The sequence below is a fragment of the Onychostoma macrolepis genome, chromosome 05 (assembly GCF_012432095.1).
Source record: "Onychostoma macrolepis isolate SWU-2019 chromosome 05, ASM1243209v1, whole genome shotgun sequence".
Taxonomy (NCBI): Eukaryota; Metazoa; Chordata; class Actinopteri; order Cypriniformes; family Cyprinidae; genus Onychostoma; species Onychostoma macrolepis.
Genome location: NC_081159.1, coordinates 31,796,828 through 31,811,636, shown reverse-complemented (window position 1 = coordinate 31,811,636; position 14,809 = coordinate 31,796,828). Strand labels below are relative to the sequence as shown.

At 36.4% G+C, this 14,809-nt stretch overlaps 1 protein-coding gene across 2 annotated transcripts in view; it reads left to right on the top strand.

Moving 5' to 3' along the window:
- The first annotated feature begins 9,755 nt into the window (after positions 1-9,755).
- Positions 9,756-14,809, top strand: part of hip1rb (huntingtin interacting protein 1 related b) — a 112,691-nt gene continuing 107,637 nt past the window's right edge. Inside the window, exon 1 of one of the 2 annotated variants that reach the window (XM_058774996.1) lies at positions 9,756-10,072. In XM_058774996.1, the coding sequence (XP_058630979.1) occupies positions 9,980-10,072 (93 nt within the window). In that variant the 5' untranslated portion in view covers positions 9,756-9,979. The remainder of the gene's footprint in view (positions 10,073-14,809) is intronic. The other variant, XM_058774995.1, reaches the window with a different exon arrangement.

Below are 14,809 nucleotides of genomic sequence, written 5' to 3'. Positions count from 1 at the left end.
CTCCGTTAATTAGGCATATAGCTAGGCAAACGTCTGTTTTACTCTAACACAGTGCCTATTCCATTTTAGTTGAGTTAAATTACCATCCATGAGATACCACTGAAATTTAAATCTAAAGCACTTTCTGCTGCCGCATGCTGCTTTTAATATTATTTCTAACCTTGCATTTGAATTTGCTATGCATGCTATGCAATTCACTGACATTGCAATCTGAATAGCTATGCATACTGCTGCTGCAGCTGCACAAACTTACTTAGAACTGCAATAGCAGTTTGTTTAAATAAACAAATGCAATCAAATAATGCTTATTTCACTTTGGAGAGTTCACAAAATCTGCTGTAAGCCCTGTTGAATAAGCAAAAGTAATAAAATGCTTATTTTACTTAAAGAGTTCACTTACCATTTATGCATTATTACTGAAATTTCATGTGACTAAAGTACTTTCTACTGCCACTGCTATATTCGCAAAATAATAATTGGTTTGCTATGCAGACTGCTGCTAATATTATTTCTAACGTTGCATCTGAATTTGCTATGCAAGCTGCTGCTATTAAAATTCATTAAAATTGTGATCTGAATATGTGCATATACTGCTACAGCTGCACAAAGTACTTAGAATTGCTATAAGCCTCTTATTAAATAAGCAAACGCAATCAAATAATGCCTATTTCGCTTAAAGAGATCACGTACCATCCATGCTTAGTCACTGAAATTATCTGCTGCTGCTGCTACTAAAACATAATTTAATTGCTATGCATACTGCTATTAATTAATCTGGATTTCTATGGATACTACTGCAACACTCCATGAAAGTACTAGTAAATTACAGTTTAAAGTGCCTTATTATTATGCTGCAATGTGCACGGGCTACTAATCTGAACTAATTTATTACCAGTAGTACTATCTTTATATAGTAAACAAACTCATGAATCATTATCTTTAAACTATCAGTAAACACGACTTTCATAATAAACTCTTCGCTATCGCTGACCCAAATGTAATGAGAGAAATAGAGATGTGGCCCCTTTGAGAGTGAGCGCTCCCTTCTGAAATGCGCCACGAGTACACGTGTAAGCGTGTATATTACTTTCTGCTGCTCATTTAAGTTGTTTTGGTTTAATGAGTACGCCTGTTGCCAGTAGGACGTTTAAGGAAGACGGTTATACGGGTTCACCTTCAGGGCCGTCCCTGGCTGACGTGGGGAGAAAAAAGCATTGGAGGTTTCAGGCAAATAAGGTAATCCCCAATTCACTTTACTGTTCTGAAATCTGAGACTTTTTGACATTCTCACATACATGACTAGATAAGCTGCTGCTGCTGTTATATGAACACGGCATGCTTAGTAATTACTCCTCTCTCGAATAACCTGCATGTAGTTTTACAACTATATGTTTTCTAGTTTAAAAATGTAAAACTGACGAACGCAAAAATGCTCTGAAATAAGAGTGAGACAGTTTACTTATCTAGCTGTTGAGTTTCAGAGGAACTCTGAAGCGTGCTGCAAATGCTCAAGTGAAAGCTAACCAGCCATTTACATGTAAAGTAGCTCATTGGCTGCGTATGCAACATGAACCAATCAGCTTGTCAAGTCGTTTAACACTGTGAATATCATCAGTTATGTTAATACCGTCAGCCTGTGCCATCTAGAGTTTCATGACTGAACTATACATACATGAAGAGTTTATTTGCAAAAACCGATAAAAAAAAAAGCTGATTGCCATGCATTATTCTCCACATATGGCGCGATCTGAACCCTAAACACGTTTTGTCTAAAAAGCCGGTATTGTCCACTTTCAAGGCATCGCGAGTTCACGTTTTACTGCAGAAGCCGACAAGCGCCATTGTAGTTTGTGAACAGAAGCCGATAAGTCCATTTTAGCGAATCAGCACGCTGTATTCAGGTCAGGTGACAAGGCTACTTTCACTTTGAAAGGACGTGCTAGCTGAGAGGAGTTTCGTCAAAGATGACTAAATCGACGAACTTGAACCTGTGATATCTTCTTCAGGGCATAAAAGGAAAATGAAAATAAAAGCTGAAACGTTTTCACGGAAGCTTGTAAACTCAGCGCGTTACAATGGTGAGGGAAAACTCCATGTATTGTGTGTAATCACATCCATACAGTCAATGATTACAATAACAACAACGTTTGTCAGGCATCTACATTGTCATCTGAGGAGATTGCAAAGATTAAACGAGTGTTTTTTTTAACTCTAAAGCATGAAATGTGGAGTTATCTGCTTTTGCTTTTTTCCATGTGGGTTTTTGATGGGCTGTCACTTGAGCCCTGCATGGGCAACCCAAGTGGGGCCCAGATAATTGTGGGGCTCCAATTGGGACCCATGTGTGTTAGCCCATAGGGGCACATGATGGGTCCGTAGTGGGACCATTTTTCATTATATGGGCCCACATGGGTCCCAAATGGCTTCTAATAATTGGGGCCAAGGTGGGCCACATGCAGAACCCTTATGGGGCCCAAATGGCCTATATATGGGGTTTTTGTGGGACCACAATGGGTGAGAATTGGGCCCCATTTATATTTCTTTATTAATTCCTCTGGATAAAGTTAATGTGCTAATATGCAAAATCAACTTTCAAACCACTCCAACTCTGTTACAATGTTTTTTGACCTAATATCAGTTGATTTTATATGGTGCTCAATACATCTTAAATTACACGATAAAACATTTCAACTGTGAAGAAAATGACTTCAACTCAAAGTCTCTAAATCACATTATTGGGAAAAACTAAATATAAAACAAAACAGGATAAAAATAGAATAGGATGAAATGGTATTATTCCTGGGTCTGTGCAGACTTCTCAGCTTCATACCTAAAAAAAACGGTAAAGAAAGAAAAACAGGAAAGGCAATTATTTTAAAATACTTCTAAAACATTCACAAGAGCAATAAAAAGCATGCGTGATTATAATTAAGCCGTGCCAGTACTTCATATTTTTGCCTAAGTAATAAAACTGTCACTTAAAGGGATAATACTAAATGTAATATGAACTAGTTAAAAGTGATTCTATTCAGTTTAGAAATGTAATTATGTGCTAGGAGCTATTTTTGTAGCAAGATAGCCTACACAACAATGCAACGCAGTTTTATTTCAAAAGGTTGTATAACTGTAAAATGTTTATCGTCAAATTAACCGTAACTTACTGGCAACAAGTATCCAGTAGTTGCTGTATTTCATACCACAGTAAAATGACTGTGAAACTAAGTACAGTAGTTTTAAGTGTACTGTACTGTTATTTACTTATTTATTTTTTTATATATTCAATAACACAAGTTATTGCTTTACACCAACAGCTTTATTCATGATTCATCTTTTATATTTCACAGCTGAACTTCAGTGACACAGAATTACCAGCATAATAACCATATTTCATCAATGAACATACATATAGCCAACAAGTAAAATCACAGATAACACATTGTGCCAGTGGAAAATAAATGGTGTAAATATAAAAATAAAAGTTTGAAGGGTTCATGTACTTAATTAGTAATAACAGTAATCAGAGAATGCATATCATCTGAAAACATTTAAAATGGTCTTCTTTATGGCGACGACTCTTCCCGCCTGCCTCACGGTGGTCCAGCTGGTCAGCCAGCGCGACTGCGGGAGGGAAATGCTAGTTAGCACGGCTTAATTGATAAAACAAATGAGAAGACTGCAAGTGTTTTAAAGTATACCTACCTGTACCTATTTAAAGGGATAGTTCACCCAAAAATTAAAATTATGTCATTAATTACTCACTCTCATGTCGTTCTAAACCTGTACGACGTCTGTTCATCTTCGGAACACAAATTAAGATATTTTTGATGCATTCTGAGAGCTCTCTGACCCTCCCATAGACAGAAATGTAATTTACAGACACTTATAATACATGGATCTGGAAACACGGCAGAGGCTGCGCCCACGTCCTCAACCGCCAACTCTCTCTCAAGCCCCATTCGTTGACCAAATAGCTGTCTGACTTACACATCCAACACGTTTGCCCACAAAGATAGCATTTTGAATCTATTATGAAGCAGACGTGCCTGTATGCGCTCACTTTAAAAGCTTGAAGTGGAAACATTAAATATGGGTGATTGCTTTTCATGCAGAAGCATTCAAGAGCATTGAAACTTGTTTTCAGCTTCTGCCCCGTGAATTGTATAAATAAAACATCCTACTGAAAGTTTGCTGGTTAACTGCCAACATTTTCATTTTTTATATAACTGTTTAGCTACGATAGTTCAATTGCGACTGGCTTCGTTAAGTTTCATTAGTGTCAACTCTGCCATTACAGTTACTGAATTTTCAAATTTAAAAAAAATATATATAATATAAAAGCAGCAGTAATTCGGCTAATATAAAATGAAATATAAATATCTTACCTTGATAGATTAGAGATTTTCTTCAAATGAGAAGGGGCGAGAAGACATGCACACCAATCATCCCATGACGCAAGTGCTTTTAGATTATTAAAAAAAAATACCCTTTGAGATGCTTATAAATAAATAAAATGAGATTATTCATAAAGTAAATGTTATTGGATTGTTAATTATAAATAATTATATGTGTGTGTGTATATGTTTGTGTGTGTGTGTGTATGTATACATGTGTGTATACAGTTGTGTTCAGAATAATAGCAGTGTGTTTAAAAAAGCGAGTAAAGCTCAAAATCCTTAATAACTTTTACTTCAATACACACAAATGCATTGGGAACATTGCACATTCTATTCTAAATCAAAATATGAAGAAAAAATTTGCAAATGTGTTTACAGAAGTTTACTTTACAGAAAGTGAAGAAAAATGAATATTAGGCTGTTCAGAAAAATAACAGTGTCTGTATAAACTGTATAAACAAAAAAAATGCTTGAAGATCTTTCTTATGAATGACTGAACTAACATTAAGTTGTATATCCACGGTTTCTGAGAACTGCTTCACATCTGTGTTGCATGGAGTTTGGCACCTGTGAACAGGTATTCCAGGCCAGTACGATTGCACTACATACCACAATTCCTCTGCATTTCTTGGTTTTGCCTCAGAAACAGCATTTTGATGTCACCCCACACGTTTTCTATTGGATTAAAGGGATAGTTCACCCAAAAATGAAAATTTGATGTTTATCTGCGTACCCCCAGGGCATCCAAGATGTAGGTGACTTTGTTTCTTCAGTAACACACAACAAAGGTTTTTAACTCAAACCGTTGCAGTCTATCAGTCATATAATGCCCATCAATGGGCACACAATCTTTAGGAGAAAAATCACAAATTAAACCTTGCACACACAAATCCAAATTAAACCTTGCAGCTCGTGACGATACATTGATGTCCTAAGACACGAAACGACCGGTTTGTGAGAGAAACTGAACATCAATGGCTCAACAGTATTGAGCCATTGATGCGTCACACACCGGATGTTGTGGATGAGCTCAGGATGATTGGACATTGCGGTGTATCAGAGGTAAAAAATGATATAAATACTGTTTAGTTTCTCGCACAAACCGATCGTTTCTTGTCTTAGGACATCAATGTATCGTCACGAGCTGCAAGGTTTAATTTGGATTTGTGTGTACCTGTTTTTTTTTTCTCTCAAAATTGTGTGCCCATTGATTGGCATTATATGACTGACAGACTGCAACGGTTTGAGTTAAAAATCTTTGTTTGTGTTCTACTGAAGAAACAAAGTCACCTATATCTTGGATGCCCTGGGGGTAAGCAGATAAACATCAAATTTTCATTTTTGGGTGAACTATCCCTTTAAGGTCTGGAGATTGGGCTGCCCACTCCATAACGTTAATCTTGTTGGTCTGGAACTAAGATGCTGCTCGCTTACTGGTGTGTTTGGGGTTGTTGTCTTGTTGAAACACCCATTTCAAGGGCATTTCCTCTTTGGCATAAGGCAACATGACTTCTTTAAGTATTTTAATGTACTCAAACTGATCCACGATCCCTGGAATGCAATAAATAGGCCCAACACATAGTATGAGAAACATCCCCATATTATGATGCTTGCGCCACCATGCTTTACTGTCTTCACAGTGTACTGTGGCTTGAATTCAGTGTTTGGGGTTATCTGACAAACTGTCTGTGGACCCTAGATCCAAAAAGAACAAGCTTGCTTCATCAGTCCATAACATATTGTGCCATTTCTCTTTAAGCCAGTCAATGTGTTCTTGGACAAAAGTGTAACCTCTTCATTTTTTCAACAATGGGACTTTGCAGGGGCTTCTTGCCGATAGCTTGGCTTCACATAGGCATCTTGTAATTGTTACAGTACTCGCAGGTAACTTTAGACTTTCTTTGATCACCCTGGAGCTGATCATTTGCTGAGTCTTTGCCATTTTGGCTATTCTTCGATCCATTCGAATGGTAGTTTTCCGTTTTCTTCTACATCTGTCTGGTTTTGGTTGCCATTTTAAATCATTTGATATAATTTTAGCTGAGCAGCCTGTCATTTTCTGCACTTCTTTATGTTTTCCCCTCACAACTTTTTAATCAAAGTATGCTATTCTTTTGAACAATGTCTGGAATGACCCATTTTACTCAGATTTTCAGCGAGAAATGCACTGTACAACATTTGCTGCCTTCATCCTTAAATAAGGGCTTGTTTGACACCTGTTTTTTTCACAGAATGATTTACCTCTCTAATTAAACTCCACACTGCTATTATTTTGAACACACTCTTTTCAATTAATGATTCAGTTACACAGAATCAACAGCATGCATGTCATGACTGTTGGGTCTGTTGGTTTTCTATTTCTCTACCACACCTACTAGTAAAATTTTTGCCATGTAGAAATATAATTTCTACCAAAAACAGTGATTGATCTGGTTAGTGATATTGGACTGCTATTATTTTGAACACAACTGTATATACATGTAAGGTCCACATGATTGGTCCAAGGAAGGTGTCCAATGGTGGCTGAAGTTTCCCTGCGTGTTTGTTCTTTTCAATGCTCAAAGTTCTTTAAGTTAAACTCTAATCTGACTCCATTTCATTACGATCTCAAATTTAAGGCTGAAATGCCAATCGGTTGTTTGTTCATTTCTAATTATTATTATTATTCAGATATTTTATTATTCTATTTCACTCTTTAATCGTATTGAATCACATTAATTTTATTCCTATAACACTGAATCAAGTACCGGCCTGTGTACGGATCTCATATTCACAAACTCGTCAGTCTTGGTTATTAGACAGAGGCGATTGCCTAATATTCTGGATGGCTCGTGCAATACTTAGCTCATTCTAGAATACTTGTATTAGTCCCCATAGATCTGTAAACACTTAATTAAGGTAAGACTATATCTAACCAGAGGTCATGGCCATTACTATAGAACCAAGTTGAGAAACTTAAATTCTTCTAAATAACTTTATATAATCATGTCGTGATTTCTCACGTACACTTAGTTAGAATAATTTTACAATAATCAGAGGTTGAGGCTGACCCGAATTTAGGTTGGTCAACAACACACTGCCTCTACAGTCTAAGTATGCATAACTAATACCAATGTGTTAGCTGGAGCTCTAAAACATTTTAGTCCGTTACTAACCTGAGCGCAGATTTGCAGTGTTATAGACTTGGCACAATTAATTAGAGTCAATTATCTCAGAGTAAGTCAGAATAAATTAAAATGTAACCATTTATTATCAGTCAGGTAGATATGTATTATGCCAATTACATAGCAAATTCAGAGATATCAAATCATATCAATACAAAACATCAAATTCTGAAAGATTAATCTAAGAGTAACAGATGCATACCTGACCTTAGAAAAATACATAGTATGGAGTGTAGAGAGACACACCACACTATGGGCTTTCTGGCTACAGAAATCACTCTGATCTTCTTGCAAGATTTCCTTAAGTATTCTGACCAAGATAAACATTCCCCAAAATGGAGACAGAAACTAACAATTGGAATTTGCATTGATCAAATAGAGTTATCACCTTTTGGGACAGAAGGTAATTTGCATCAAAGACACTGGGAGTAGTCTGTTTTCAGAGTTTTCTAATCTTGATGGCTGCCTGTCCTATTGTTTAAGAGAATGAGACCTTTTACCAGACACACAGAGACCTTTCAAATGACATCAAAACACGAACAGTTGCATTGTTATAAACTCTGATTAAGAAAAGTAGTTTCGCTGATCTCTGTAGTGTAATCATTCATAAGGTGTGAAACTTTTGTCTCTCACAGTTGTGGGTGTGTTGTCTTGAATGAGGATGTGAGGCTTGTTAGACAGTGTTTAAACGTTGATTCTCGCAAGAGTTCTTTGTCTTTTCAGACTGCGGCCCTCCTCTGGTCCAGACAAATGGCATCAGCTTTACAGTTTATCAAAGTGTGAGTATATCTCAGATGATCAACGTGTTTGATCAAAGTGTCTGAGTTTTTATGAGTCAGCAGTAAAGACTTTTACATTAAAAAGTTATAAACACTATAAATGGGAATTATTGTTAGTTTCAACAACAGCTTGAAGCAGCGAACAATTGCACTAAGCAGCAAAATCACCCTTAACAGATGAAAGGATATTAATGTTACAACAAAAATTCTGTATCAGATGCAGGTAATCACACTCACCCAGTCCATCTCTCTCTCATATACTCTACATAATATAGTGAGCTTTTAATACAGTAATACAATAAGCTTTCAATGAAGCAACTCAACGTTCCTTCGTTACTAGTTCTAAAGTGACATTTTAAATTAGTAATGGAGGCTTGGGCTCAGCTGTTAAACTGTCAACTTTAGATTTGAATCCATGGCGGAAGGAAGTAGTTCTGCACAAAAGAGGGCTTTTAAAGACACTGTTATTTTGTTTATGTATTTACACACTTGTGCCGTCGAACTGTTGTATAAACGCAATATCATACCTGTAGACGTGAGATATGGCTGTAAATTGGCACACTGTGATTACCTGCGGCTTCATGCATACGGCCAAATCACAGCTGTGCCAATATACAGCCATATCTCACGTCTACTCGTGTGATATTGCTTACATATATACTGTCACTCAAAAGTTTGGGATCAGTAAGATTTTTTATGTTTTTTAAGGGAGTCTCTTCTGCTCATCAAGGCTGTATTTATTCTATCAATGATACAGAAAAAAAAGCGATTTGTAATATTGGTTTCCTATTTTAATATACTTCAAAATAGAATTTATTTATGTGGCGCAGTGCTGAATTTTCAGCATCATTACTCCAGTCTTCAGTATCTATCTATCTATTTTTTATTTCTGTATTACTTTTGCTACTATGTTCTCAACTACAACAATTATTTAGTAATCCTCGTGTGGTGTCATTATCTGTTTTCTTTTGTTTGCTTACAAAGAATTAATTCTTGACAGTTCTCTCTGAAGTGGTACAATTGTTGTCAGCATAAGTCTGAGAATAAATGTCAGGAAATAGTCCTATTTAAATTCTTTGGTTCACCTCACCTGTTGATAAAAAAATTCTTTATTTATTTTCTGGACAGTCATCTTTGCAACAATATTTTAGCTCTTTGATAAAATCTTTAATAATTTTACTATTTTTCCTATTAATATAGACTTTTTGGTAACTCGATTGCTGGATATTTTCAAGGAACATAATGCCTTTTATGTAAAGAGAAATAACTGGATTTGTTAAATTTCAGTACTTATTTATTCATAAATGCTGTACTGTATGCGCGTATGACGTAAAGGTGTCACCTTTGTGACGATTCATCATCTATGAACTCTTTTGTCCTAACGTGAATTTCAGGGGTATTAAAACGCGCATTATTACTCCTCCCACAACAATGCTGTAGTACGACTCAAACCGGCACGAAGCCACGAAGCCAGAACAGGTTTTTCTTCATGTCCTACTTAGCGTCGCGGTGTTCCTGATAACCCACCAGAAAATAAACCTCACACAGCCACACTGGATTGTCAAACGACGAACAATTGGAGCATAACACGCTTTCAATACGAAACTATTTGTTAATAATAAAAACCGCAAGCATATAAAGGATGAATTCAATACGACAGGTGCCTTCGCGGGTTAAAAGCAAAAGGACAGAAACGATTTTAGGAGCCGAGAGGGAGCATTTCGAAAAACAGCAGGTATGGTAACCTGAATAGTTGATTTGTTTTGCTGCGATGCTAATGGTTAGCGTTCCCATGTGTATACTGTGCTAGCACTGACTACGTTTTACGACATAATGGTGTAAGTTACACTCGCAGAATACGTTATTGTGGACATTATTGCACTATTATTAACACAGCTGCATAGCCACTGTAAGCTACATTACTGCAGTAACTGCGTATTTCCAGAAATGCTGATCTTAAAACGTAAAGGCATTGACGTAAGACAGAATTAATTTATTTAACGATTATTTTTTTAAGTACTAAACTTATTGTCGAAACGAAACAATTGGTTTTCAAACAACTGGCAAGACCAGTTTATATTGACATAACGTCATCCGGGAACTCGCCGAACCTGTCCATACAACTACATTGCGTACATGATAAGAAATCCGGTGTTCAGCGCGTAATGTTAACATTTTTCTGTCTGCAATGATTATCGTTCATTTTATACCAGCACCATTTTAGACCATCTAGCATCTGACAGGCTTACATTTGTGATGCTCATATGCCCTGTAAAAGTAAAAATAAATGGTGCGATGCGATGTAAACTATATCAAAGTAAAATGCAAAAGACGTTTGTCCTGGCCATTTGATTTGTCATAGTTATTTGCAGCTCTTTTAGAGATGTAGGTTAAACCACCGTCATCTTTGTAAAACCAACCAAGCAAAATAACAACTTATGTTTACACAGACAAATGTTTATCTTCCTATTCCAAAAAAAAAAAAGGCATAATGTATTTATGTATTAGGCCTATATTTAGAATCTTGAGCCAGTCAAGATAATTAATTAGAAATCCCTTAAGACCCAATTGAATAAACAAACAAAAAAAGAATCATTATACATACATACATACAGTCATGGCCAAAAGTATTGGCACCCTTGGTAAATATGATCAAGAAAGGCTGTGAAAATTAATCTGCATTGTTAATCCTTTTAATCTTTTATTAAAAAAAAAAAAAAAAATCTAACCTTTCATTGGAGAATAAGAATTTTAAATGGGGGTAAATATCATTATGAAATAAATGTTTTTCTCTAAAACACATTGGCCACAATTAATGGTACCCTTTTATTCAGTACTTTTTGAAACCTCCATTTGCCAGTTTAACAGCTCTAAATTTTCTCCTATAATGCCTGATGAGGTTAGAAAACACCTGACGAGATCAGAGACCATTTTTGTCATCCAGAATCACTCCAGACCCTTTAGATTCCCAGCTCCTTGTTGGTGCTTCTTCTCTTCAGCAGTTCACCCCACTCATTTTCTGCAGGGTTCAGGACAGAGGACTGGAATGGCCATAGCAGAAGCATGGATTTGTGCCCAGTGACCCATTTTTTTGTTGATTTTGAGGTTTGTGTTTGGATTATTGTACGGTTGGAAGATCCAAACATGGCCCATTATAAGATTTCTAACAGAGTCAGTCACTTTTTGATTTTTTTTATCTGTTGGTATTTGATAGAATCAGTGATGCCGTGTGTCTAAACAAGATGTCAAGGACCTTTAGCAGAAATAAAGGCCCACAACAGCAGTATATTTCATTGTACACGTAGGGTACTTTATTTCCCCTGTGTGCACCAAACCCATCTTGAGTGTAAAAAACTCATTTTTTAGTTTCTTCTGACCATAGAAGCCAGTGCCATTTGAAGTTCCAGTTGTGTTTGACAACTGAATATGCTGGAGTTTGTTTTTGGATGAGCTAGGAGGATTATTCTTGAAACCCTCTCGAATAACATGTGGTGATGTAGGGGCTGTTTGACTTTTTGTAAGGTTTTCTGACCCCGAAACTCAACCTTTTTCTGCAATTCTCCAGCTGTGATTCTTGAAGAGTCTTTGGCCACTCAAACTCTCCTTCTCACCGTGCATTATGGATGATATAGACACGTCCACTTCCAGGCAGATTCATTACATTTTCTGTTGATTGGAACTTCTTAATTATTGCCCTGATGGTGGAAATGGGAATTTTCACTGCTCTAGCTCTTTTCTTAAAGCCACTTTCTAATTTGTGAAGCTCAATTATCTTTTGCGTCACATCAGAAATATATTATCTGGTTTTTCTCATTGTGATGGATGATTAATTTGGAATTTGGCCTTTGTTTTCCCTCCTATTTATATTTCTGTGAAACAGGAAGCCATAGCTGGATAATTTCATGTTCATAATCACGCTGGTGTGCTCAAAATTGTGAATATGAATGGGAATATATTTCAGATATATTATACTCATAAGAATTTCTAGGGGTACCAGTAATTGTGTCCAACATGTATTTGAGAGAAAAAACAACAACATTTATTTCATAATGATATTTCCCCCCATTTTAAATTATTATTCTCCAATGAAAGCTTAGAATTTTTTTATTTATTTTTTTTAAATAAAAGATCAAAAGAATTAACAATGCACATTTATTTTCACAGCCTTCTTTGATCATATTTACCAAGGGTACCAACAATTCTGACCACGTGTATATCAATATATATTTTGTCATGCACCTGTTCTGTACATTCTAATGCAAAAATGTACTGATATTGCCACGTTGTTTGTACATATGGCTAATTGCTTAATAATAATTTAAAAAATGCATAGGTCCTCCCTGAACTTCCTTCTGCTCTGTATCTTGCACTCTTATTGGCTGTAGGTCATCGCCGATGTATGTTTCAGAACTCATTTCACACAGCAGGATTGTGAATCGCCGACAGGTCCAGATATTTAGCATGCCAAATATTTCACGGGCGTTGACGATTCTCTCAGATCGCCTCTTTGATAATTCACACTGTGTGACTGTCACTCGCGTGAACGAGCTCCGATTTGCCTCCGATTTCGGGCATTTGTTGGCGATTTCGCAAAACCTGTCGGTGAGTGAAAATCAGGGCAAAAATCGTGCAGTGTGAACTCGGCATAAAGGGGTTGGGACGCTTTCACGCTACAGCCTCATGTGAGAGCCACATCTCTTGAGTGTAACCGGTGTAAACTAGTAGGTGTGTTCAACTTGACACGGCGCTGTGAAGGACCGAGAGAGCTATAGAGAGCAGACTGCTTCGCAGAGCTGGGTAGTAACTGATTACATGTAATCTGGATTATGTAATCAGATTCCAAAAATTAAGTACTTGTAATTAGAGTAAGTTACATTTTAAAATACTTGTAACCAGACTACAGTTACTTTTTTATGGATTACATGATTACATATTTACACAATAGCAATAAATTATTCATAATTAATTGATTCTCCCTAATTTCTCTTTTTCATCTTTTAAATTTTCCTTTCTACAATAGCCTACCGATTATATACATTCAGAAAGTCCAGTTTTGTGGACATTCACACAGTCATTAGTCGGGTGGCGATACAGCATTTGACCACTGGATTTATGAAAATCATTTCAGGTTTATGTTATGTCTTTGGAAGGCTTTTGCCTTTCAAATTCATTAAAATGCACATATTCTTAAAATGCATACAAATTCATTAAAATGCATACAAGTCATGTGGGGAAGTCTTGATCTAATGGTTAGAGAGTCGGACTCATAACCCAAAGGTCGCGGGTTCGAGTCTCGGTACCTGCAGGGATTATAGGTGGGGGGAGTGAATGTACAGCGCTCTCTCCACCCTCAAAACCACGACTGAAGTGACCTTGAGCAAGAACAGAACCCCCAACTGCTCCCCGGCAGCCACCGCAAAAAAATGGCTGCCCAATTCTCCGTGTGTGTATGTGTGTTCACTGCTGTGTGTGCACTTAGGATGGGATAAATGCAGAGCACTAATTCCGAGTATGGGTTACCATACTTGGCCACATGTCACTTTCACTTCACATTATTTCTTATTTACATGTAATGCAGGCATTCCAAAACTTTTTGTCATCTAAAACTTATTCGTCAAATATACTTTAAGTATATAATTTAAGTACCCCTGAAATTTTAAAATAAATATATATTTTTTAAATAGGGCTGTTAAAGACACAATTTTTATGCATTTACACACTCATTCCGTCGAACTGTTGTATACATGCAATATCACACTGAGATATGGCTGTATATACGGCCAAAACACAGCCGTGCCGATATACAGCCATATCTCACTTCTACGAGTGTGAAATTTATATACATATACATATATTCTGTTCAGGTCCTTAAATTAGGCAATCTGGATTTTATATCAAACTTTTGAGGCCACAAATGTCAGTAACTTTGGGGCTGGCCTTTTTGAGGTCTTTTGTATGTGACATGACAGGTTCTTCCTGTTCTATTGTCTTTTTGTTTATTTACTATTTTTACCTCCATCATGTTCAGTGTGTTTATTTATTTACTTAATAGGTAAATACTAGTCTATAGTAAGTAATGGCAGTTTGTGATTTGATTTTGTGAGTCATTTTGAACAGTTCCACCAAATAATGCATTTTTGCTCTAGAAGTAATAGTATATGTCTATAAGTAATTAAGTGAAATAAATAAATGAATGAATGAATGACTGACTGACTGAATGTTTATTGAGGTAAGTCCAGCAATTTTGTTTTGATATTTTAAATAGTTATTTCATGTTAGTCTCTGTATAACAGCTATAATTTCCACGTTAGTTATTCATTTGTTATTACAGGAGAGGGGTAGAATTTGTGTGTGACAAGGCATCATACATTTGGTTAATTATAGGGGGAAAACACAAACACACACAAGATGCTGGAAGGGTGCAATTTTTTATTGAGTTATGCAGACCCGAAAACCTGGTTTGGCAGGTTCT